The sequence below is a fragment of the Solea senegalensis genome, linkage group LG13 (assembly GCF_019176455.1).
Source record: "Solea senegalensis isolate Sse05_10M linkage group LG13, IFAPA_SoseM_1, whole genome shotgun sequence".
Lineage (NCBI taxonomy): Eukaryota > Metazoa > Chordata > Actinopteri > Pleuronectiformes > Soleidae > Solea > Solea senegalensis.
The window spans coordinates 20,392,171-20,419,015 of record NC_058033.1 but is presented as its reverse complement, the minus strand read 5'-3'; the positions used below and the strand labels follow the sequence as shown (position 1 = coordinate 20,419,015).

The window sequence follows — 26,845 nt, the reverse complement described above, 5'->3', positions numbered from 1 at the left end:
AATTTCACTTCTCTAATTTGGTGTCTTCTCTGTCTGCCCACACAGGAAATCCAAAGGGAGTCATGCTCACCCATGGGAACGTGGTAGCCGATTTCTCAGGCTTCCTCAAGGTCACAGATGTAAGAGGGAACCTTTGCACAGTTTTTTATTTCATTTAAATTTTTTTATTCCTGTGTAGCTTCTCCTTTTCATTTAAACGGTGAATATTGCATTGTTCTTTCTTTCCCCTGCAGAAAGTCATTTTCCCAAACCAAGACGATTGCCTAATTTCCTTCCTGCCACTGGCTCACATGTTCGAGCGCCTCATCGAGGTAATTGTGTCCTGAATCTTAAAAATAGAACATTCTTAAAATCTGTTTGTGATTTTCATGCCGCTAAGGCAGCAGCGGGGGCAGCAGGCGTGACTCAGGCAGTGGGTGTTAAGGAATGAAAGGGCGATACGATCTCCTCCGCCTCTTTTTTTCCTGTTCCATGTTGTGTCCAACTCTCGGGATGAATGTCACGTCTGCCTTTTATAGCCACACACACACACACTCATGCAGATGACCTTCAGTCTATATATGAAACGTGAGGAATCAGGTTAGGACTGTAAACCTGATCCTGATAACATAATTAACAGCGGGTTTCCTGTAAAAACTGAGCTTACCTGAAGCAGATGTTTTGTTTTCTCACATATTTCTGAGCTAAAGGAGCATTTTCGGGTGTATTTTGTCAAATTTGAGTTGAGTTTTGACTAAATGTTGATAATGAATGCAACTTTTAGCCGTCAGACACCAGGTCAATGGATAAGAGCCAGTGTGAAGCTGAAAGCCGGGCAAACAAGCAAGTCTTTGACTTGCTAACACAAGTTTTAAAATGACAGATTTTTGACCACACTGTACTTAATGTAATGTAAAATGATGTAACGTAATTACTTAACATGCACAGTGCACGGGTGCATGCAGTGGTGTAATGGAACAAAGTACAAATACTGTACTTAAGTGCAAAGACTTTGTTATTTATAATTCTAGCAACTTTTACACTGCAAAAAATGAAAATATGTACTAGTGTAATTTACTTGAATTCAGTCTATTTATCTAATCACACCATTTTATGGACTTATTTACTCATTAAGGCTGAAGATACTTAAGATAATTTGATTTAACCAGCGCCATTTTCTTGCTGCAGATCATTTAGCTTGAAACGAATCATTTCCCCTAATAGTGGTTATATTTCCTTGTTTTTTTAGAGGCATTTTAGACTAGCAGAGCCAGGAATTGAACCCACAACCTTCCAGTTGAAAGAATCCTAACTTCTAAAACTTGAATACGTTTTATATTAGAAAATGACTTTTGATACTAAAGTAGAGTAAATGTCTAAACTTTTAAGACTTTTTACTTAAGCAATATTATGAAAAAGTGACTTCAACTTCTATGCAAGTCATTTTCTGGTAACGTACTTGTACTTTTTACTCAAGTATAACTTTAAGGTGCTTAATCCAAGACTAAGTGCATCACTGAGCAGCAATGACAGCAATGTTAATATCTTATCTCAGTCAAAGGAGGAGGGAAAGTGACCAGACCGTGTCACTCTGTGTCCTCACATGGCTTCAGAGACACGAGGAGTGACACATTTACAACTGTCTGTGAAAGTGTCACAATCTGCAACCACAGACCCTCACGTCACTCTGTGTTAGAGTCACCAAAGGTCTTCAAAGTTGCAGCAATGAGTTAACACAGAATCAACCACTTTTTAATTTACTGCACACATTATCAGTGTGAAATATTCCCTTTCTTCTCCTCTGCATGTATGACAATGACATTTCAAGGTCAGACTGAGACTTTTTACGTGTTGTGTTTAAAAATTTTGAGCCTTCTAAAAAGAGAGCAAATGTAGTTTCTTTCATATAATCAGAAAAATAGGAAGGAAGGTGGAAGGAGTAGTTTGCAAAAGACTAGGAAAACCTGGTTGTTATGTGATTTTATGTGATTATAACATACTTTGTATCATAGAATGGTGGAATGTGATTAATATTGTTTTTCTATTGTTTTGCATTAGTTAACTGGTGAACATAAGTATTTTATGCTGCGTGTTAGTGTGAGACCTTCCCTCCGTTGGGGTATTCCATAGGTCAGATATGTGAGAGTTTCCAGATGTTGCTTATAAATCTGTCATGATTCACTATCAGTTCAGTGGACAGGACAAATCGTTCCTCTGTTTCCTTCGGTTATATAAAAAGGGAGATTCATGAAGAATCGTTATTATACACTAATGTGTGCTGCAGGGTTTATTCATGTCATTTTCTACCAAACTGTAATGAAAGAAGCTTCTACCTCAGCAGTTACATGCGGCGTGTTAATCTACAATGTCATATATTATGTAAGTTGCAGCTGGTAGAGACGTCATCCCGTAAGAATTTGAACTCCTCTTTTGAAACCGTTGAGATTTGCAACGTTGACCTTTTTTGCAACAGGAAATTTTCACACACGTCGCCTGCAAGCAGCCACATGATTGTGCGTTATTGTCTATTTTCCTGGAAATGGAACACAATTTTTTCAAAAATTGACATCAAATGCTAGCGAATGAAACAGTTAAAGGTGAATTTATAGTCCATTTACATCCGTATTCTCTCCACTACCCTACATACACCTCTGTGCGTCTTTCTTTGCATTAGTATAAATATTCTGAACATCCCCAGGAGGCAAAACAGTATATTCTTTAGACTACGTCTACATATATTAGACACTCGATGCACTAATACTTTTAATATTTTGCTTTACTTTGATTTCCACGGGAAGATTTATCCAGATATGTTTCTATTAAGTGTTTAAACATCACATATGTTTCCTTAATAACATGGGGCTTGCCTCAAAGATGATGTATAAATATATAAAAGTAAATGTGTGATTTGCCTCTGCAGTCTGTGGTGTACTGCCACGGCGGACGGATCGGGTTCTATCAGGGCGACATCCGGCTCCTCCCGGACGACATGAAGGCCTTGCGGCCGACCATCTTCCCCGTGGTGCCTCGACTTCTCAACCGCATGTACGACAAGGTGAGAAGATGAGCAGATACAGGAAGCAAGCAGCTCAGTGTTTGAAGCAGCTTTTTGCCTGTGATTTGTTTTCTCTCTATGTGTGTGTGTGTGTGTAGTTAAAAACGTGACAGACTTATCTGGGGGGGTGAAGTGATTCCAAATGTGACAGGAATTGAAACTCTAATGAGTCAAGCAAATATCTTTGCTGTTCCGTGAAGCATTTTTTTGTTGCTTCTCTTCATTTTACATGAACTTCCTGTTTAATTCAGGCACATTTGCATCAGTTATTCAGACTAAATGCTCCTAAAGTCAGACTGAAAGAACTAGAGGTGGATGCCCTAAGAATAGTCTTGTTAAAGACATGTCCCCCCACACCAATATGAACTTCCTGCAGATCTTCAGCCAGGCCAACACCCCGTTGAAACGTTGGCTGCTCAACTTCGCTGCAAAGAGAAAAGGTGCAGAGGTCAGCAGGGGGGTCATTCGCAGTGACAGCATCTGGGACAAGATCTTCTTCAGTAAGATTCAGGTAAATAAATAGTGTTTTCATTTCACATGTATCATCACATATAAAAAGTAGATAAAAACTTCCAATAGTAGGTGGAAAACGTTTCCATTTGGCAATTAGAAATTCTTGTAGCACAGCAATTAGCCACAAGGAATTCAAAATGGCCTGGAGACTAAAGAGACTGTGCCTAAGTCACAGATTTAGCTTAGTTCCCACCATCTAAGTGAAGACTGATGGCCTGTTATTCATGTGTCAGTCACACAGTCCATCATAGCAGTTTGACAGTACATTGGGTCCATTGTACCATAGGAATGCAAGTGGATAGAAATGAGTACAGAGCATATTTTGTCAAACTAATAAGGGTTCATTCATTAACTGTAGGATTTATTGATGACTCGTAATTGTTGTTTATGTCCTGTATATACACGACAACATAAATAAAGTGCTACAGTATGGTTTGTTTAACAATTATCTTGTCTTAATCATTTTGTCTCATCTGTACACAGGCCAGCCTGGGAGGACGATTGAGGATGATTATTACTGGAGCAGCTCCTACCTCGCCCAGTGTCCTGGGATTCCTCAGAGCAGCTCTGGGATGCCAGGTCAGAGTCACACACACGTGCAGAGTTGTGTCTTCATGATTTCAGAGGATTACATTCAGAGGATTCATTTCCTGGATGATTTTCAATCCCTAAAAGGAACCCTTAGATGCGCCTTCTAAAAAAATCATGAAAACTGGATTATTTTTGGTTTGATTATTGCAGCCTGGTATATGTGAAATACAAACAGAAAAATGTGTTTATATCATATTTCATAAAATACTAGTATATATGAAACATTAATGCATGTTTAAATTTGTTAACTCCTAAATTTCCAAGTTTTTGTCAAATAGTGATTTGAACAGGTTCCAATGAGGACATTTTAGTAGTAATAGTGTGAGTATTTTAGTTAATGTTAGGTTACAATATCCTAAAAATAAAAAAATACATACATAATTACAAAAATGCACAACCTGGCATACATTTTGCAACAATATGCATAAAAAAAGGATAAAATATTCCAGAAATTAAAAGCCAAAACCACAAAAATCTAACGTTTTATCAACATGAATTGGTCATATTGACAAACTTTTACAGCATCTTTCATCACTCTCATTGTTGAAGCTATAATCCGATGTGGATGTGTTAAAAGACCATCGACAACCAAAAAAAAACCTCGCTCTCCCCCACTTGCTCAGTACAAACAGGCACAGAAAGGTTTTGAATGAGCTTTTTAATGGCGTTAAGGTGTGTAAATATGCTGCTCTATGCCAGCAACATGTGTGTTCGTGTCCTATTCACGCTGCCACAAATAGACAAAAAAAAAGTATTTGGTTTATTGAATTGGGACTGTTTCTCAGGCTTTGGGCAAGGCCTCTTTTTTCTGCATTCAGCATACCACGACGTTATGGACAATGCTGTGCTTGCTCATTTGGGGAAGGTCCTTTTCTATTCCACCATGACTGTGCACAAAGCAAGCACTCTAAAGTCATGGTTTGAGTCCAACATCATTGCCTGACCTCATAAATACTCTACAAAATAAATGAGCTCATATTCTCATAGAAACTCTTCTTGAGGAAAGTCTTCCAAGAAGAATGGAAGCTGTTGTACCTGCAAAAACGGAGAGAAAATCCTTATTAAATGATGTGATTGCAGGCCCTGTTGTGGTGTAATGGTCAGCCGTCCTAATATTTGAATGGAAATGGAAACATCATTTAAAAAAAAATTGACCAAAACTAGTGACTTAAGAACATTTAACATTAACTTATGTTGTAAATAAAGTGAGAAGTCGGCTCAGTTTTACATTGACCTACCTTTGAGTCCTCAGAAGAATGTACACTAATGTTTGAATCAGGCGATAGACTAAACACGTGTATCTGTCAGATCTATCTAGTTGTGTTTTTAGACTGACGATACTCTATGTGACGCATTCTTCACGACAAATCTCAACGGAACAACATCCACACACTCGGGAAGCCGCATATGTGCGACGTCTGTAAGACATGCTATAGATATATTCGAAAAAATATTCGATATATTCGACCACGCGAGAACTCACACAGGTGAGAAGCTCCATGTTTGCAACAATTGTAACGTTGAGATACATTATCGAAACACAAGACGAGTCACACAGGCGAGGGAGGAGCCATTTTCTTGGGAAACGTGTGGACTGTGTTTTGGACAAAGAAAGAATTTGATAAACCACAGGTGACTTCAAACAGGTGAAATTCCCCATGTCTATACACAGCACATGCACTGATGCACATGATAAACTCTATGATTCCTCCCTCCTCCTCCTCCTCCTCCTCCTCCTCCTCCTCTCTTTGTGTATAGGTGTACGAGGCCTACGGCCAGACGGAGTGCACAGCTGGCTGTACCTACACCACACCTGGAGACTGGACTCCAGGTGAGTCAACGTTTATGCAACAGACCTAGAAAAAAGAGAACGATGACTGACTCACTGAACTTGTTTCCCCCTGACTGTACGCTCGGTCCAAAGGTCTGTGGCGGAGTTATGAGGGGGGGAGGAAATAACTCCCACACTTGAATCATGTTTAATCGAGGTCACTGGCTCTAAAGAGGTTACTCTAAACCAAGTGAACTTTTCCTGTATCTTATCAGTTGAATATTTATAGTAGTGTAGAACATGCGCAGGTTGCTGTGTATCAAGTAGATCAGGGGGAAAAAGGGAGTTGTCTGAGAGGGTGAGACAAAGGTAGACACTTCTTTTGTGTGTAACGATAATAATTGGTTGCTTGGTTTAGGGCCAACATCAACAAGCAGGTACAGAAAAACAAGTCGCTGGCTCTAATGCCTGTAATGTAATGTATTCACCTGCTAGTGCGCTTCATTATTCTGTTAATCTCTTGGCTTTGATGGTAATTTTCCAAATGACGTTCACGCCGTTGACACTTAATTATGAGGCGAGTCTTTCTGTGACTCCTTCCAACAACAAGAGCAAAAACAGGTCACTTCTGAGGATCAATAAGTTGTTATTATGAAGATATAACTCTAAATACTGTACTTCTGCATTGTTTTGTAGTGATTTAATATTGAAAGTGTTGACTCTATCCTGCTGGTCAAGAGGTCAACATTATTATCCCTGCTAATATGGAAACGTGGGAGAATGACAGTGGCAGCACACGAGAAGCAGGATACAGGAGGACAGGGCTTTTCCAGCATGACGTCCTGTCATTTTATAACACTTTGATCACTCGGCGTGCTCTCTGAACTCTGGGTTCCTTGCCTCCACTTTTTGAGTCTTCAGCCGATTCTGACTGACAACTCCTCCCCCCCCCCTCCTCCTCCTCCTCGTCTGCATGCTCATTTACGGGAAACGGCTCAAGGACTTGCACATAATCTACTCGATGATAATTAAAAAGTACGAGGCTGACAAATAAAACATTGGATTCTTTTGTTGTGCGGAGAGAGGAGAGCCAGCTGAAACAAACACGGCACGATGAATGTTGCTCAGCTGCAATTTAAAAATAAAACACAAGCATGACATGCGTGGCATCTGGTATGTCTGCCCGGCCTGTTGTGCCACTTGCAGCGGGAAGACAAAGGTCCATAAATGCAGGCTAAGATCAGCCCCTGCTGTTCAGAGCTGGTATTGAGCACATGTTTATTTATGACATGTGGTGGTGGTGTTGCAGTCAAGATTGCAAAGACACTGCATGAAAGAAAATGTGTCATGTGAGTTTTCTAATGATTCATTTTTTTGCTCTTGGCTGACAGGACACGTCGGGGCTCCGCTGCCATGTAACCTCATTAAACTGGTGGATGTTCCTGAGAAGAACTACTTTGCCGCTAAGGGAGAGGGAGAAGTAAGCGGCACAAAGAAAGACACATATATGTGTTGTATATTATAGAGCTGAAACAATTACTCAAACAATCGATTACTAAATGAATCGTCAACTATTTGGAAGCTTTTTTCATAATTTTCGAAATAAGATTTCTGATTGTTTCAGGTTCTTAAATGTGAATATTTTCTTCCTGTCTTTGCTTCACATAACAAAGAAATCATTAAAAGTGAATCATTTTGGTTTGTGGACAAAAACACGACATTTGAGAACCTCATTATTTCCAGGTTTGACAAACACTGATTAATATTTTTTAACATTTTCTGACATTTTTATGGACCAAACGATTACGAGGTTAATGGATTATGAAAATATTTGTTAGCTGCACTTCTCATTGTCAAACGTCTGCTTTGCTAATCCCTCGTCTAGGTTTGTGTGAAGGGACCAAACGTGTTCAAGGGCTACCTCAAAGACCCGGAGAAGACGGCCGAGACGCTGGATGCAGACGGCTGGCTCCACACTGGAGACATTGGGAAATGGTTACCTGTAAGCACAATGCAGACAATGCAGTTTTTTTTTGGTATCTTCTTACATCATTCATGTCATGTTTTCATCCGGTTTTCTCCTCTCTCTCTCGTGTAGAATGGCACACTGAAAATCATCGACAGGAAGAAGCACATCTTCAAGTTGGCGCAGGGCGAGTACATTTCCCCCGAGAAGATCGAGAACATCTACATTAGGAGTGAACCCGTGTCCCAGCTCTATGTTCATGGTGACAGTCTGCAGGTAATGGGTCTAGGATCTAGGATTCCATGTTTTATTTACTTGAATGTGCACTTTGTAGCCTGATTTGTCCGTAGTTCTTTACCTGCTTAGCTACTTTATTGGGATTCAAGCCTTTGACACGTTCCCTGGTTGTTCTTTCCAGTCCTGTTTGGTGGGTATTGTGGTTCCTGACCCTGAAGTCATGCCTCAATGGGCCAAAAAGAAAGGCATGTTAGGTACCTACAATGACCTCTGTAAAAACACGGTAGGTATATGATGCTGCGGCTCTAAATCTCTCTTGATTCAACTGGTCTTCACATGAAATAGTTTAGGGTGGAAAGTGAAGAAAATTCCTCTGTCAACAGGAACTGAAGAAGGCGATCCTTGAAGATTTGGTGCGTCTGGGCAAGGCGAGTGGACTCCACTCCTTTGAGCAGGTACGCTGCAAAAACACATGTTATATAATATAATAATATTTGGTTTGTATGTTAGAATATTTCCCTGTTGGGCCTTTGCAATAATATTTACGTCTATTACTAAATGTCAAATAGTCAACTATTTTGATAATTGATTAATTGGTTGAAGCTTTTTTCATGATTAAAACAAGATTTCTGATTGATTTAAGTTCTTAAATGTGAATATTTTCTTTGTTTCTTTGCTCCATATAACTCATCCAAACTCAATAATTTTGGTTTGTGGACAAAACATAATTTCCAGGTTTGACAAACATTTAACATTTTCTGCTATTTTGTGGACCAGATGATTACTCGATTAAATAATCATGAAAATAATCAACAGATCCATTGTTTAGTATTTACATCATAATTTCTATACATCTGAAAGCCTGTGTTATTGAAAAGAGCACATATTGCAATGACCGTGTGCAAAACCTTGAGGGAGAATCTCGGCCTCATCCGTCCTTGTTTGTGTGTCTTTGAAGGTGAAGAACATCTACGTTCACGACGAGATGTTCTCCATCAACAACGGCCTCCTGACTCCCACGCTAAAGGCCAAGAGACCAGAGCTGAAGGAGTTCTTCAAGGCGAGGATCGACGAGCTCTACAGCAGCATCTCCATGTGAAGGAGCACGTATTTCCTAGAAGCATCCTTGGACGCGAAGATTTGATTTGACTAACTGACCTGCACGGGTCAAAGATGCAACACCTTAGGCCATATGTGCTTTGGGAAAGAAAGCCAAACACATGGCTGTGTACTGGTGAAGATTGAAACCTAAATACCTAAATGAAAACAAATCGAACAAAGAAATGGAGTCAATTTCAATGCACATTCTGTTTTTTTTTGTTTTTTTTTATGTATGCATTTACTGCATCACAGGTGAATTGAAAGGTCAATTATTTAGCTTTAGACCTTTAACGGACGGATTTCTTTTTTCACTTTGTTATAAAATTTCAACTGAATGTGAGGCGGCAGGATTGATAAATTTTTTTTTACAAGGAATTGCTTTACGTTCACTTTTGTTCTTGTAAAAAAACAAAACATTTAAAGAGATCCTATAGTGGGTGACCTTTTGTGACCTGGTGATTTATTCCATTGGCAAAGCTTCTTAATCCTGCAGTAGTTTTGAGCAATAATTGGCAAATTTGACACAAAAAGCTATTTATTTTGTTGCTTTTCATTCATTTGTGATGTAGTAAGTGCATCGTACACATACACATGTTTTTTGTTGGACTTATTTTCATTTGGGATGCTCAATCTTCCATTACACTCCTTACCTGCTATCCACCAAAACGAAACCATCGAATGCTCATTCCTTCCGCAGCACAAAGAACACGTCACACGTCGAGAAGTCCGTTCTTTTTTTCCTGTCACTCGTTTCCTTCGTTTTCGTTTTCCCTCCTTCAAACCTACAACCGAAATCTACAGCCGTATGACACGTATGTCTTTGTGTGTGTGTAGTGTAGCCCAAGGAGACATCTAGTTAAGTGTTAGATGTGTGATACTAACGCCTTGTGGAAACAAGTCATCTGATCAACATGTCAGCAAGGATGGAAGCACAGTCAGACCAAATTCGCCTGTTTGAGATCAAAATGAAGAGAAATAAAGTATCAAAGTATTCACTCATTCATTCAGTCATCTTTACATAGCTGTGACCAGCGGTTTGGCTTGCATGCTCTTTGTCTTGGATGAAGAACTTGACCCCACTGACGTTTTTTATGCTGCACAGTTGACACGTTCACTTCCTTTCATTCATTCATTCATCTTTGCACATCTTTGAGTGTCAGGTAAAGGAAAGTAAAGAAGAAGAAGAAGAAGAAAATGCAAACCTGGAGCTCAGGGCAGTGCATGCAGTTTGCCCTGCAGTGCTGGAACCATTTGACTTGAAAAAAGCAATTCTTTTTTTTTTGTGTGGCCATCCGTTCATTCATTCATCCATTCAGTCATTCATTCATAGCAGGTTGTATGCAGCTGCCCACAGCCTCTGCTGTTAGTGCAAGGCTTTGTAAAACGTAGGCAAAAGCTGACGAAATCCCACGACACGAAACAGAACAAACTTTTAAACAAAAAGAAACCATTCTCTTTTCCTTTCTGAAGGGGTTTTACACGTAGTTGTAATGTATAGGCTCTTTAAGTTGATTACAGTCCCAAAGCATAAAATAAAATAAAATAAAACAACATGGATGTACATAAATGAGGACAGCTAGATGTTAGCGTATTTATTGAATCAAACTGTTTGACTGGATTTTTTTTTCTCTCTCTTTTGCGTGTAGTGAGATAAAATTGTGCTTATTTATTTATCTATCGCTGTAAAAAATTTGAATCAGCACCATATCCTTGTAATGATTGAGTGCAGCAATAGGGACGAGGGATGGTGGGAAACGGGGAAAGGGCCGATGATGAAATAAAAGATATTCTGGAATGATTTTAAACTGGTGTCTTTATTTTGTTGAAGCTACTGTATGTCCATTTTATTTTTATTTTTTTAATGTCAGTGTGTCTGTCTGGCACGGAAGACGAAATGGATGACTCTCAGGACCAGCAGTGTTTAAGTAAATATATACTTCATGTCTCCATAGTGTACAACTTAAAATAATCAGAGAATTTAACTACTTTTGACATAGTATTAAGTATTTCAAAGTCATGTTTGTGCATTATTGTGAATACAAAAGTAGCAACACACATGACTTTACCAACAACAAATCTTTTTTTTGCTACAATTTAAATAAGACTTAAATATCCCTCACATTACATATAACAGAGCTGCAAAACCAAACTGTTATATTACACTATATATATGTTATTCTAAAGTGAAAACTTTACTTGCAAGTGGCCTGGTTTATGTCATGTTTAAGAGTGACCACTAGATGGCAGTGACTACTTGTTTTTTGCAATAACATGACGATCAATGTCAACTTCCGTTAACGAGTTAACCGGTGACAGGTGTGTGTTTGTTTGATAGTGATGACATTTTCCACTCATCGTGAAATGATATTAACATGTTAAAGACCATTGTGCGAACGTTTAACTGGCCAACGTTTCTTTTGCGCTGCATTTTACTTGATGACGCGTGGCAGTTGGTGGAGGTTTGTGTAAATAATGGGCCGAATCAAGTGCGGAGTTTATCGTGATAGTGGATTCACGAAGAAACGGGATACTCCCGTTAAAGCGGCGCTGGGTGGACGACACAGTAAGAAACACACACACACACAACCATCACAACTAACCCTTACCCTAACCCCATTCTAACACTAAAACCCGGTCTTAATTCCCAAAACGTCTATTATTATTTGTGGAGAGCAGCCAAGATGTCCTCACAAAGATGGGTTTGCTTGATAAATGGTCCACGCAGCCTGTAGACACACAAACAAACTTGCTTTTATATCTTAGTGAGGACACCTTAACCATCACAACTAAGTGCTTAACCTTTAACCTTTCCCTGACCTAAACCCAATTCTAACCCTAATCCTAAAACCAGGTCTTACCCCTGAAAAAAAGCCCTTTAAAGTTGTGGGTCCCAGACAAAAATGTCACCACAAGGTCAAAATGTCATCAGAAAGATAGGGTTGTGTGTTTTTTTTTTAGACCTCACAATGATATAAATACAAGAATACACATACACACAGAGAGAGAGAGAAAGAGTCTGGTTTCTATGACTTCAGAGGACATGCATTGACTTCCATTCATTTTGTGGATATTTATTCTGAATATAACCTTAATTACTCTTAGCCTAATCCTAATCCTAGCCCTGGCCCTAACCTTAACCTAACCCTCACCTAATTTTCAACTTTAAAATGTAATTATTTACATTATGGGGACTTCCCTGTTTATCCTCATAAATACAAGTCCCCATAATGGGACTGCATACACAGATGCAGGTCCCCACAACATTATTAGTAATACCTGGACACCACACATGTTCCTAGTGAGGATACTGCATTCTCTTGCCCAGGGGTCAAGAGCCGTAGGTTGCCCTTTTATTCTCCACAACTTTGTTTGAACACTTAGAGCACAGAAGATTTCTGCGTAGTAAGCATTATGAGGCACTTCCAGAAGAACCTGAGTTGGAGGAGACAACTGTTAAACCTTCAAGTACAGTTCTGGTGAGTGATGTCAAGTCTTTTTTACTTCACTACATCACATTTTCCAATTTCTTGGTGTTTTATGCTAGTAGATATCCGTAATGTTGCATTACAGCCCTGTAAATTGCTTTCCTTTCTCCTCCTTTCACATTATACCCTTGACCTCAAGCTAGATTTTGACACTGTCTCTACAAGACAGGGCCCTTGATATGAAGAATGGAGGATCTACTTTTATTAGAGTTTCAAAATTGCAAACCTCCATTGAGTCCACATTTGGATTCAGGCAAAGTAGGATTGGAAAAAGAGTAATTTCTAGGTAAATGTTCAGTTAATCAATGTCTCCTCCTTCCTCACCGACACACAGACTAGCAGTAAACCTGTCCATCTCACAGCTGTGTTTCACGGGAGCAGTCCTGCACATAGGAGAAGCACCAGACACACAAAAAGTGGCAATGAAAGAAAACCTGGCCACCAAGCGCCACCAGCGGGGCACACATCCGTTCGGGCGAATCACAAACCAGAGGCTTTTAAAGGTCGTGAAATCTCAGCAGAAGAAGAACCGCCGATCAAAGAGGAAGAAGAACAAAGCTTGACAGTGACTCCAAAAAGCCCCATGTCTTCAGCCACAGAGTCTGACACAACTCTCAGCTTTGATAATGACGAGGAAGACTGTTACTCCTCTACCTCTTTGTCTTCTAGCAGCCTGCCCTCACCAGAGACCTTCAGGAAAGAGCACTACGGTGTGTGTGCACATGTTTTATGAACCCATTTCCAAAGGCTTATTCTCTTATCATATTGTCTTGTTTTCCCTCGTCTTCACAGTTAAGGAGGAGCTGCTCGGTGTCAGTCTTCAAGTGAAAAACTCCACCTTGCTGGATGTGAGCCATGCTGAGACCATCCAAATGCATCATAACCCCAACATCTCTTCTATTGTTGGTAAGTGTTTTTTTTTAAAAAGCTACAATAAAGAGCGTAATTCAAATATCGGGGGGACTTTTAAACTTAAACCACTGATTTAAAAGGGGATTTGTGTAATTACTCCGGGTGTAGATTCATTCAGTCTTTCTGTGCACAGATGCCTCCACGATTCTTGCTGAGAAAAACTGTGAGAACAGGTAGGTGAGTCTGTCACTGTCAGCTGCCTCTGAAAAATGTAACTTCAAACGCAAAGATTTTGTTGAATCTAATACATGATCATGATATAATGAGCGTTATTTTAAAAATTGGTCTTTTCCTCTTAGAAGCAACTACAGAGGACCTGAAGTTGAGGCTCAAATAAAACCTGAACCATTTACATCAGGTAAAGAGTCTAAAGAATCAAACATAAATACATAAAAAATAATACATAAACCATGATCAGTATATTTGTCTTTCTATTCTTATTCTGTAGCAAATCAGGGACAAGTGTTCAAGAGGAAAAGCCCAGCGATAGTAAGAAAGTCACCTTGTTATTGTAGTTAACTCAAAGGAAAGAAGGGTTCTGTGGTGATGTTATTGTTGGTGTTGTTTTCCCCTCAGACAACCAGCAAAAGACATCTTTCATTCAAGAAGAAAGTGTCGTTCAAATGCCCCCTCGTAGCTGTGGTCCCTGAAGCCAAACATGTCCCAGTTATAAAATTAACTGTGAACAATGTCGTCAGTGATACGGTCCCAACATCCAGCCCGGCCGAGCTGATGAAGCCTGATAAGGAAACGTCCGGAGCGGGCGAGTTAAATTCTGGAGACGGCACAGTGCACGTGAGAGTGGCGCTGAAAAGGCCTGTAAAACGTAGCCTGGAGAAAGCCAAGTTCTTTGACTTTGCCGGTGATGGTGACAGGGATTTATTCTTTCAGCGGATGAGGGAGAGGTGCGTCAAACTCAGAAGTATTCCTTTGTTTCCTCTCTCAGTCCCAGAGAGCATGGACACATCTGTTTTATGAAATGTCCATAATCTTTTTACTAAAAAAAACCCCAGATGTATGAAATTAAATCATATTAGTGTTTAAATGTGTTATTTAAAAAAAATTGTACATGGAATTTTATATTCACATGAGCTTTGGCTGCTAATTACATATATCTTTGTGTATTTAAATGTGTAGTGTGATATGTGACCACTAGGTGTCATCGCCGTACTCTAACTTGACCCAGTCCTGTCCTGATGGTTGTTTTTTCCATTGTATGTGAAATATAAATGTTGTTTGTTATCTTCATATGTATGTGTATGTGTTTGATATTGTGTGTTTATTGTGTGTTTGTTTCAATTCAAGTGCTCAAATGTTTAATGTAAAGTAAATAAAGTTTTAAATGTAAGTGCATTGTATGTTACTGTGTGCTTTTATAGTTGCACATTTAGGGGCCTGAATTAATTTTTATTTTAGATGTAATAGAGCTGAAACGGTTACTTATTAATTGATTACTAAATGAATCGTCAACTTTTTTGATAATCGATTAATTGCTTTGAAGCTTTTTTTCATGATTAAAACGAGATTTCTGATGTTGCTTTCTGTTTTAGCTTCTTAAATGTGAATATTTTCTTTTCGTTTCTTTGCTCCATATAACACAGATATCATTAAAACTCAGACATTTAAGGACATCATCATTTCCTGGTTTGACAAACACTGATCAACATTTTCTGACATTTTATGGACCAAACAATGACTCGATTAGTCGTGAAAATAATCGACAGATTAATCGATTAAGAAAATAATTGTCAATTGCAACTCGAAGATGAAATAATTTATGTGTGTATCACCTTTCAAGGGGCAGAAAATTACAATGAAGAAATAAAGAAAGGGCTCTACAAAACACAAATAGTCTTAAAACATTTAGGGGCCTGAATTATTTTTTATTGTCGATGTAATAGAGCTAAAAACAGTTACTAGATTAAATCGATTACCAAATGAATCGTCAACTATTTTGATCATTGATTAATCGGTTTGAAACTTTTTCATGATTAAAACAAGATTTCTGATTGTTTTAGCTTCTTAAATGTGAATATTTTCTTCGTTTCTTTGCTCCATATAACAAAGAAATCATTTGAGAGCTTCATTTCCAGGTTTGACTAACACTGGTCAACAACACTGGACATTTTATGGACCAAACGATGACTCGATTAATCGTGAAAATAATTGACAGATTAATCGATTAAGAAAATAATCGTCAATTGCAACTCGAAGATGAAATAATTTATATGTGTATCACCTTTCAAGGGAGAACATCACAAGGAAGAAGTAAAGAAATAGCTCCACAAAACACAAATAGTTTTAAAAAACTTCCCTAAATACTGCTTTTGTGTTTGTCAGAATGCTGCTAGGTTTTTATTTTAACTCTTTCCTCGTGGCGTAGTCAAGCTTGTGTGACTTTTCTGTGAATAAATCCCATGCCGTCACGATTCCCGACAAAACATCAACACGGCGAATCCGCTGACCACGTGGTACGCGGGGCCAAAAATACCAGCCAATCAGCCATTTTGTAGTAGCAGCGGGCGTCACGTGTCAGCCAATCAGAAAAATGCAGTGGGTTACCATGCAGCTCCTGTGACTAATGCCTGTCATATGACTGTGACATCCATGGAGACAGTTACAAGGAACACGATTCGCTCACGGGCGTGAAAAGGGGGAAAATAACACTTTTCTGTACCGAATTCGTTTTTGGTACAAAAATGCCTCCGACTCTCTTCCAGAAACTTTTCAACAAGAGAAATGCGTTTTCGTCGCCGCCGCCTCGGTGTAGCAAAGATGATCCAGCTTTCAGGTAGCTAAGTACTCAGTGTCTCTCTCTCTATGTGTGTGTATGTGTGTGTGTTTAACGTTGTTCGGGTGTGTGTTAGCGTTTATTTATGACTTTGGCTGCCACGCGTGGAGCACATGAACACTGGCTTGGCGAATGTGTTGAACTCTTAGAGCCCCCTTTTCCCGCTGTTGTTTCACCGCGTTAACACAGTGGCACACAGTGCGCGGAGTTACAGGAAGACGTGCTGATGTGCCTGTTGTGTTGCGAGGGCAGCTAGCAATGCTAATGCTAGCTGCGAGTAACCGAAGCAAAGTGTGTTGCTGCTGGCTACAACACGCCGTCTCTTTCTGGGACTCGGGGGGTTTATTTGCCCCCCCGTTTGGTTGAAGCTGTTGTTTATGTTTAGTATTTTAATTATTTTTAATTTTTTGCTAGTTTAGACAAACACTGCATCCACACGTGTCGTAATAAACCAACATTAGGTTGACAATAGACGCCTCTCCGCCACTAAAGTGTGGTATAACTAGCGTAAACAGTAACAAGTTGCAGAAGCTGTCTCCTTTTGTCTTGTCCCCATCTTTTGTGTCCCGTTGGTGAAATTGTCTCATTAGCCTGCGTGGTAGCAGGAGAACAGCGAGGACAGATTATACGTGACTGTACGGTTACAGCCCACGTTGTTGTGTCGCTCGCTGAGAGCGTTAAGCCCTCCAGACAACTTGGGGCAAAGTACATTTGGCTGCCGTCGGTGCTGTTACTGTACTGAGACTCACAGAGCGGGGGGAACACTGCATGCTCATGTGATCACCTCAGTTCGGTCACTGATAACCATCCACCGCTTCACACAGACTGCAGACGGGGGTGATGCACAGTGTTAATAATGTCGTGTATAGCTGCCTGCAGCACGAGAAATCTAGCTAAATCTGCATTGGTGTAAACACAAATGCAAGAGAAATCTAATTCTTAAAGCTGTTGTGTCAGGCCTCTGTCTTGTGTACAAAAGCAACCATATCGATGCACCAGGAAACATTTTTTATTATCACTCCAGTGATTGTCATGTTGCCAGGAGATGGTGCATCCATAGGGCATATGAGGTTGAGCTTCAGTTCAGTAGTGACTGTGTCACAGCTTTATTACGGGATGAAACAACATTAATATATGATACAATCTAAAAGATTGACTACATATTCTGATATGTATTATGTATTGTTTCCAGTAATTCAAATTGTGATTTTTGAATACATGACATTCATACATGACACGCAATTTTAAGCAGATCGTGAAGAATTGCCTTAAAGTGTCTTTCCATACAATGTAAATATATGCAGCTAAAGCATGACACAGTGTCATTAGAAGCGGCGTGAGTGCTCATTATTAAAATAACCATTAAGGTTAAATTCAACCTGACTGAGACACGGATCACTGAACTGGGGTTACAGGATACTTTATACTCCCAGAGATGATTTGCACTGTATGTTCCTAAACGTGTTGTGGGTCAGGGTAAGGTCTGGCACTTACATTTTAAATGCCCATGCATTGGAAAATGTGTGTACAATTGAACCTGCACGCTCACTCCCGTCTGGTTGCTACTTGCACTTTGGCCCATGCCTGTGCCAGAGAGCAAATTCTGTGGCCTTTAAGGTGCCCTGTGCCCAGTGATATAAATGTGTGTGTGTGTGTGTGTGTCTGGCAGGCTGGCTTCAACCCTAGAGCAAACAGGCAGGCAGGCAGGCAGTTTCTGTTAACTCAGTGGTCAGCTTGTGCTTTTCATACCTCTGGCATGCAGTTCCCCATTCATCAGTCATGTAGTGGTCTGGGCAGAACTGTGAGGAGACAAAGGCAAAGAGGAGAGACTGATGGAGGGGACGTATTTTTGTATTATAGGTATAGTTGACACAGGGCTTAACATTTTATTGTGCATAATCTTTAATAATTGTTTCCTTTTTTATATACATATAATACACATTTGTTATTCTATCTTAGTTTATGCATTGTAGTATAGGCTGTGAATCACTGTTATTTTCTGTTTTTGTCAGAGAGCACAGACCTCCACCAAGGTAATAGAAAACCCTAATTAATATTAGCTATACAAAGCAAGAGCTTTGAATGAATATACATTTTACTGTTACACGACCCAGTTACCCAGCACAACCCAGCTCCTGTCCCAGTGCCCCTGAGAATATCAGAGAGAGCAGCAGGTTGGCTGACCCTGGAAGGAAAACCCAGAAAGCCTCTCCAGTTTCTCTGGCTGCAGCACCTGACTGGGAACAGCATACTGTACATTACACCGAGAGCGTTTGGCTCACCCCGCAGCCTGTCTGAGCACTGATCGGCAGCCAATAGCTTTGCCCTCCTCAACCGCACTCAGACACTTTCACGTTCTGATTGACCCTTGCCACTTCTCTGCCTGCTGAGGAAACTTCCCTCATGACTTAGGCCATGTAGAGCCCACATTGCAGTGTACGTGTTTGAGATATGAAAATGACGCTGTGCGCCTAAGAGAGGGAAGATGGGTGTGGACCCAGCCTTTTAGTTACACACACACGCACACCATCTATATAGGACATAAACAGCTAAATGAGATGTGTTTTTAAAAGTGGTTTAGTGATGTCTGAATGTAAAGTATTTTTTGTAAAGTAGGTTTTATGCAAATACCATTACACTGATTACATATTTCTTGACAATTCATGGCACAAATTGTAATATAACATAATATAACATGATATAATATAATATAATACTCTTCCTAGCCTTTTATTTTTAGTGATTTTACTTTTTTGCTGAGTACTTTGCAGGAGAAGTTGTGTCTCAGGTTCCTGATTGGCGTACTGCATACTTTCATAGCTCAGTGTGTCATGTGAGGCTTTCATCAATCTTATCTGTCATGTTTGTGGGATGATCACATGGCTGTGTTCCCAGTCACGGGAATGAACCAACAAGTTGGTTAAGAAGGGAGAGGTGTGTGTGTATGTACTTCATGTACTTGTGCTATTCACAATTATGTGCATATTTGGACTTGGACAGTTTTTGCTTTGCATTGCAAGGTGTGTGTGCGTGCGTGCATGCGTTTGTGTGTATGTATTGCAGGCCTGCCAGGGTTCCGTAAAGACAGTGTCTGTCATCAAGTTCCTATCAGGACTATTTTAAGTGGCTACACTCGGCCTTCTCAGAACAGCAGGGTCACGGTAAAGATATAGTTTTGCGTAAAAGCTGTACATGCGTCACACAACTAGCACTCCAATAAATGCTGGCATCTGTTTAAGGGCTGACCAGAACTGCAACACATGGCAGCTAATTTTGCTTTTGTGCCATGTGAAAAAGAGGAACTTTTCTTTGATGTCTTAAAGTTGGGGCATGATCAAGATTATTTCTCAATTATTTCAATAATCCTTTTTTGCCTTTGATCAAAGAATATTTTTTGTGTGTGCAATTTTTGTTTAGCTGGCTACCTCTTCTAAAATAATAGAATAGTAAGACAGCAGACATAGTGACACGGCACTTAACACACACAGATAAAGTAAAATTCAGATTTAATCATCTGCCTGAACCCCGAAAGTTGAACCAAAAAGTGTAAACTGTTAGATCACCTGACTAGTCCACTTCCAGTCTCTAAATGAATGAGTTAGAGAGAGGGTGAGACAGGGAAGTGAGTTGTGGGTGTGGAAACTGCTGATTAACACACCTCTAAATCTAAAGATAGAACAATTTTCATGTACTTGTTGCATTGATTACATTGAGGATTGTAGGTACACCCTGATGACGACTCACTCATGTGAGACACAGTCATGTGCTCATTACTCTCATCGCTTCCTCCTTCTCTGGGCTGTGATACAGCGATTTCAGAGAGTTCTTAATAGTAAAAACAATACAACAAAATACACAGACACCACAGATTTGAGTGTTTTTTTCAAATAAATATTTAGTATTTAAGAAATACTAAATATTTTACTTACTTTTTACTTCAATGAGTCTTTCTTACTTAATAATATTTATTTATCTTGTACAACCACAGTGAAGCCGACTCCTTTTTCCAAGCTCAGGTCCTCTCTATCAACTGGTCAGATGTATTGCAGCTGTGGTTGTAGTAACCTCTATGGCCACATCCTCAGCGAGTCAGTGTCATGTGACTACTGGAATGCAGCAAAGTCCTTAATGCAATCGAACCGAAGGCAAAAATTAGCAGTTATGCAGGTCGTCAGGTGCTTACCGACCATGTGAGTCTCTGTTTACTTGAGCTTAGTCATAGCAAATTTGTTAGTTAAAGGAAGTGCAGCACTTGTGTGCATGTAACTGGACATAAACTTTTTCTACTTTATAATGTATTATGTTTCACCTAAAGTAGGACCTGGCCTTGGTAATTTTCAGTCCATATAGAATTACACATACAGTATGTTCTAATCTCTTTATGGAAGATTCCAGGTTTGACAAGCAGAGAGACCATTGGAAGAATAAGGGTGGCTTTTTTAAGTTGAGAGAAATCCAAACGATTAAATTACACTATGTAGTAGTTAAATAGTACACTGTGTCGTGGGAAAGTAGTTCCAAGTATCATGACACAGAACGAGCGTGTGTTTATTGTTTTCCACCCATAAAGAATCTTTAAAATCACTTAAAATTAACTTGTGCGTATTGCCCTGGCCCAGACTCATCACAAGTTAGATGTCTCACAGTTGACCTTTGTCATGCATTATTATCTATAATCTATTATCTAGTTTTGGTCTCTCTCGTCTTTCAAGTACTTTCACAGCAAATGATATTTCACAGCCAACTTAAACCCCTGAAGTGTTTGTCAACACTGGTGGGGTCATTAGATCAACACTAAACATCTTAATGTAGTAAAGATTGTTTGAATATCATCAGGCGGTATCTTTGACAGAAATGTCATAATAATAACAATAATATTAATAGTAATAATAATGTGTCATAGCTGGAGGAGAAACTGCTGAAACCAAAAGGAAACTCATGTGACACAATGCCAGAAGAACGCCACATCGCGTGGACTGAGGGGATATTTACGTAACTGTCTCTCTCGGCATCTAACTAACTGAGGTCTGTAAGTAAGCTGATGTCAGACTTACCGTAGTCAAGGGAACTTGAAACCTTTGTTGTGACCTTAACACCTCGGCCCCGAACCAGTACAGTATCTTTAGTTTTACAAGATCTTAATAAAAGATATGAAAATATCTTTTATAAAAATATAAAAATAATAGTAATACGTGATCAATCAAATATAATTGCACTTGCATTGTAAATAAGCTACACTTGGCAAACTATAGATAGAATTAGATGACAAAATATTGATAATATGGCTTTGGGCTGCATGATTAATTGGTTATTAAGCAAGTTCTCAGATTTTTCAGCTTCATTAATATGAACGTTTTCTGGTTCCTTTGCTCCATATAACAAATAAGTTTGGGTGATCGAGGTTGGTGAAACAATGGTCAGCATTTTTCAACATTTTATGGACCAAACACTCAACTGTCTTAATGTCTTTGAGCTCAATGTTTTCTTTACATACTTTATTTTTAGGATGGATTGTACAATTTCACCTATTTATTGTTTTTTAATTGAAGTGAGCAAGATACAAAAAAGGGGTAGAGGGACAGCAAGGGAGATGGGGACAAAATAGCTGGATTTAAAAAAAAGGAAAAAATACAAACAATTCCTCACTGTGACTCTTTCATCGCAGTGCTTTCTGGCAGTCAGCAGAGTCCAGGCTTGTTTCTGCTGCTGCTGCTGCTGCTGTTGCTGCCTCTGTACTGTCCAGCACACACAGTGCTCCTGCGATCACCTGACAGTCTCATGTTGTTGTGTGAATTTAGTTCATCGCTATTCTTAGACCCTGCTTTGGCTGAGAGAAGAGAGAGCAAAAGAGAGGGAGAGAGAGAGAAAGGGCTGGGGAAAGACTGGCAGACTTGCAATGATGCCCAGGTAGGAAGTGGTAACGTACCAGACTTACATGCACAGTAGTGGGCATGATAATGTTGCTTAAATGTCGTTTTAAGAGCAATATTATTGCTATTTTTTTCCTTGTGTTGTCCTATTGTCTGTGTTGATAACCTGTAGCCATATTCAGCTGGGCAGCACTAGCAGTTTGACGTATGTGGGTTTGGTGGTGATGCTGATGATGGTGACCAAAATTGATTTTTATCATAATGTGGATTTAAAGGTTTAAAGGTTTGTGCTGAAGCATTGCTTTTGTTTTTGGATAATAAACTGGCACATACAGTTTTTAGTCAAATAGATTTGCTTCTTTTTTTTATCTCTGACGTAATCTGACGACAGTGAATCGTATCAAAGAAGTTATGACTGCGTCAACTGTTTGTCTTTATGAGTTTTTATTTCATAAATGTAACCGAAACCCAGTGCTTCTTGAAAGAAAGAAAGTTGGTCAAGGAAATGAATACCTGTATGTATGCATGCATGGGTTTTTGAGTCATTTTTTGCTTCAGACAGTTGAGGTCAATGCAGTACAAGTATGTAACAGTCATGAAGTCATGTGCTCCTTTTATGAATGACTCCCCTCTCTTTCTGTCAACGCTGTGACTGTCACAAGCTCACTGATGGGACACTTCCTCCTTCGCTCTCGTTCTAGCCTTTCAGATGCTTTTCTGTCTTTTTGTCAGATGTCGTCTGTTTGCGTTTGTTTTCCGTGACCTTTACTCCCGATATCAGTGCTTCATCTTCATCATCGGTTTTCCAGCTGTCCTTTTGTTGCAGTTTGCATTCGTCATACTGATTGTCTTTCGTTGCACTGCACTTTTGTTCTTTCTCGCTGTCATGTAACTTGTATCTTTTCTTTTGCTCTTTAGTTATTTATAGCCTTTTGTTTGGAAATACCTTTATTGTTTAAATTTTGTGCATTGTCATACTTTTTGCTTCCTTTCCTTTCCTTTGTACAGATCGCTTCTGGGCTGATCTATAAACGACACGTTATGATAATTTTGTTATAGTTTCACTGTCACTCGTATCAACCCATCCCCATACAATGCAATTTTAGCTCATTATGTAGGCCAGGCAGGCATGATATCACTCATTTAGCACACAAACTGGATGAGAGGTTCAGGTTCCATTTAGACACGACTCCTCCTGTACCAGAACTGATCTTGTGTGATTTAAAAAGCAGCTTTGATTATCGAAATGCCATGTGAATGAGACCTGTCACCACCAGCAGCAGCAACCTTTGTCATAGTCTAATATAGCCAGAACTATGTTACACACAGCATTCCAGACAATAATATAGGATTGTAATGACCCTCCTCGTGTGTCTTCATAGTTTTAAAAACACAAACAAGGCAATCACAAGGAAGATCCAGCATTGTCTTCACGGACTGATGTTACATTTTATGAACGGCACGTAACTTTGAAACAGCAAGGAACCATGAGGTGGGAGCTCTAGTAACACAAGCGCAAGCAAACAACTGTGCAGCAGAAGAAGGCATGTGGTGAAATGTGTCTCCTTCTGTTGAATACTCACAAAGCCTCATTTAAATTCAGATGGTGGTTTCGGTCTATGTTGGAAGGCAGTGCCTCTGGGAAGTGGAAAGAAAGTGAGCTAAAGAAGTGAATGTTCAAGATGCTTCAATGCATTTTACAATTTTGCCCACATGAGCTTAATAAATGGATGTTTTTCTGCTTCTTGATGCCACATTTGAAAATTCCCCACTCTCCGCCTACTGCTGTCTCGCAAATCTGAATCTCTCTGCCTCCAAAAATACTGGTCATACGTTGACACCTGGTTCTCGAGAAGAGTCGCAGACCTTCTCTTTATTTAACGGTTCCTTTTCCACCATTTCCCACCAACCTATGTTCTATAAATGTTCGTGTTAAGGGATGCTCCCAACCCCACAATAAAGGTCTTATTTTTAGCTCCGCCATGTGTCCATCTGCCCGACCCATCCATTTGTCAGATCAGACAGAAATCCCCATTGGTGAGCGCTGTGCCGGTCCAGTCTGCTGTCGTCTCCTACTAAATCACGCAGGGTGACCGCGTTTCTCCAAAAGCAAGGGGCGACTGCCAGAGTGCTCTGATGATCTGCTAGTACCCACAGTGATGCAGGCCTGCCTCTCCATTCACAATATGACTTGAGATTAACTCTGTGAAACCACAGGTTACTTGTTGCAACAAGTGTGGACCTGGAGGCTGCTTGTGAAAATAGCTATTTTACGTGGAATAAATGGTCATACCGGTCGATATTTAGCAAATGTGTTATTATTTAGAAAGAGATACACTTTTAACAAATATTCTTTCAGTAGTAGTTTTGATATACCAAGGTATTTACCGTCTATATCATACGCGGAGTTTATCAGACAACTACATTTAGATATATCTACATTTGGAGGTGCTTTATTATAAAAACAAAATCTTAAGCCACCACTACTTTGCCTGGATTAGGGAGTGTGGCGCCTTCCCATGAGTTGGACCCCTGTGTGGGGGGGGGGGTTGCCAGCGAATGTGTCTGGTGGCCAGCCTCTGATTTATTGGCCCTCTTTAGGGCACACACACAGAGAAATGACATCTGCTGCCGCGTGGACCCACCACATGCAGGGACAGTCTTTGCAGCCATTAGCCATGGAAGCTGGGTGGCAGGTGAAAACGAGAGCGTAGGCATGCACTCCTCACCTTCCAAAGAGGGTGTCTTGTAACTGGTACCATTGTCTCTAATGTTTATGTCCTGGAAGAAAAATGGCCGAAGAATGTTTATCATCCCTGACTTTTGCTGCTTTATCTGTTTTAATTGGTTGTTTTTTATCTCGCCCACCTTCCATCCTTCTGTCTTTCTCTCCACCATTTATTTCCCCCCTCCACCTAGCTGGCCACATCCCCACCTGGAGCCCAGTCAGATCAGGCTCATAGTTTACCAGGACTGCGAGCGGCGTGGCAGAAATGTCCTCTTCGACTCCAACACTAAAAAGAGGGGCACGGAGGAAACTCCCATCACTGTGAGTAACATGTCCGTGTGTGTCTGTGCCTGTGTGTGTTGTTATTTGCAAGCTCATTCTTGTTTTTGTGGATCAGATTAATCTTAAATTTGAGTATTTTCGGGTTTCTTTGGTTCATAATAACAAAGGACAAAACTTACAGGTTTGGGAAAAGTTTAGTGTGTTGCAGCTCTAGTTCCAAAGACGATGATCGACTGTCAGGATAGATTATCAGAGGTGTGACACGGGCAGAAATAGAGAGACTGTCAGAGGCATGACATCTAACAGGAGTCACGTGATTGTCATGATGTGCAGAGGACAGAAGCCTCCCGACAGAGCAGAAACCAAACGGCTTCTCACTGCGGTATCTAGAGTTGAGGGCAATGTAAGCAACAAGTCGTGTTTGTTACCGTGTCCATATTTATGTGCCTTCTGGTGTATTCAGATCTCCTCGACAGCATTATCAACACACCAATTTAGCCAGTGACACAGTTTTACTACAGACGTTGCAGGGTGTGTACTGTACATAGACGTCAAATTATGTTTTGACTAACAGGCTTGTGTTTGGTTCAGCCTCTCCCATACATCACATGGCCGCTGATATTGTCAACAAATGACGCAGTTACCACTGTTTTTATATTATTTTTAATCTGTAAATAACACGTCAGAATATTTGTTCTGCTCCTTTTTTTTTAATCTCAAATAATAATAATAACGATAGCCTCAGCTGACTGTCCACGTGTAAGCCGCATACTTTTCATGTTTTTTTTTGTCTCATTCTCCATTAACTTTTTTTTTTAAATCTGTTCGTCTTTAACTCATGCCATACTTTTTGGAGTGAAATGTGATGGGAAGTGATCCCGTATGTGTGTTTTACACTGTAAAATTAGCTCTTTTAAAAGTAAGGAATAAAAGGAGTCAATGTAGAGTGTGTGTTTGTCTTTTACCTGGTCCAGTGTAAATATTTATTCTGCATTTTGCATAATCAGGGCCTACTCATGTGACATCTATCACATGATGGCTGTTTTTTTTGTCAACTCAGAGGAATTTATTTGAGAGAGAGAGAGAGAGCTCACAAATAGAAACAAGCGAAGCACAGAGAGTCGGCGAGGACACAGAGAAATGAGGCTCATGTAGAGACGATGTGGGAGGGATTTGAAACTGGTAAAAATTGGGAAGAAATAAAAGAGAGGAAAATGGAGCTAGATAAGAATACAAATGTGGTTAAGGGAAAAAAAGTAGAAGGAATGAGAGGGATGGAGTTCAAGTGGTAGAGAGAGAGAGGGAGGGAGGGAGTGTGGAAGGGAGGGACGTGATGATTGCAGTGCTGCTCGCTCACGAGTTCCCAAAAGAGTCATATGACTGGCAGTCACATGCTGCTGGCTCCTGTGTACACACTTCATGCTGCACTGCAGCAGACGCACATACACACAAGCATGTACACAATCCAGCAGAAGCTTGCTCTGAAGCAGCCTTAAGCTTCATGTGCATTTGTGCGCATGCAGTAATAATTATATTATTATTATTATTATTCTAATAATAATAT

At 39.9% G+C, this 26,845-nt stretch overlaps 3 protein-coding genes across 6 annotated transcripts in view; all 3 read left to right on the top strand.

Annotated features, from left to right (window-relative positions):
- Positions 1-11,018, top strand: part of acsl6 (acyl-CoA synthetase long chain family member 6) — a 30,737-nt gene extending 19,719 nt beyond the window's left edge. For both annotated transcript variants that reach the window (XM_044042360.1, XM_044042361.1), the window contains exons 10-21: positions 46-119; positions 234-311; positions 2,900-3,034; positions 3,411-3,545; positions 4,031-4,126; positions 5,897-5,969; positions 7,301-7,389; positions 7,795-7,911; positions 8,008-8,151; positions 8,294-8,395; positions 8,496-8,567; positions 9,071-11,018. In XM_044042360.1, coding sequence (XP_043898295.1) covers positions 46-119; positions 234-311; positions 2,900-3,034; positions 3,411-3,545; positions 4,031-4,126; positions 5,897-5,969; positions 7,301-7,389; positions 7,795-7,911; positions 8,008-8,151; positions 8,294-8,395; positions 8,496-8,567; positions 9,071-9,211 — 1,256 coding nt within the window. In that variant the 3' untranslated portion in view covers positions 9,212-11,018. The remainder of the gene's footprint in view (positions 1-45; positions 120-233; positions 312-2,899; positions 3,035-3,410; positions 3,546-4,030; positions 4,127-5,896; positions 5,970-7,300; positions 7,390-7,794; positions 7,912-8,007; positions 8,152-8,293; positions 8,396-8,495; positions 8,568-9,070) is intronic.
- A 501-nt stretch (positions 11,019-11,519) lies between these two features.
- Positions 11,520-14,958, top strand: LOC122779971. 2 transcript variants are annotated; one of them, XM_044042717.1, is made up of 8 exons: positions 11,520-11,776; positions 12,595-12,689; positions 13,033-13,408; positions 13,491-13,604; positions 13,744-13,783; positions 13,913-13,968; positions 14,059-14,099; positions 14,187-14,958. In XM_044042717.1, exons 1-8 carry the CDS (start codon positions 11,686-11,688, stop codon positions 14,586-14,588), a joined length of 1,215 nt encoding a protein of 404 aa, XP_043898652.1. In that variant the 5' UTR covers positions 11,520-11,685; the 3' UTR covers positions 14,589-14,958. The 2 variants fall into 2 exon arrangements, with proteins under 2 accessions (XP_043898652.1, XP_043898650.1); XM_044042715.1 differs by having other exon boundaries at positions 13,910-13,968.
- A 1,241-nt stretch (positions 14,959-16,199) lies between these two features.
- Positions 16,200-26,845, top strand: part of fnip1 (folliculin interacting protein 1) — a 28,923-nt gene continuing 18,277 nt past the window's right edge. For both annotated transcript variants that reach the window (XM_044041915.1, XM_044041914.1), the window contains exons 1-2: positions 16,200-16,401; positions 25,191-25,320. In XM_044041915.1, coding sequence (XP_043897850.1) covers positions 16,310-16,401; positions 25,191-25,320 — 222 coding nt within the window. In that variant the 5' untranslated portion in view covers positions 16,200-16,309. The remainder of the gene's footprint in view (positions 16,402-25,190; positions 25,321-26,845) is intronic.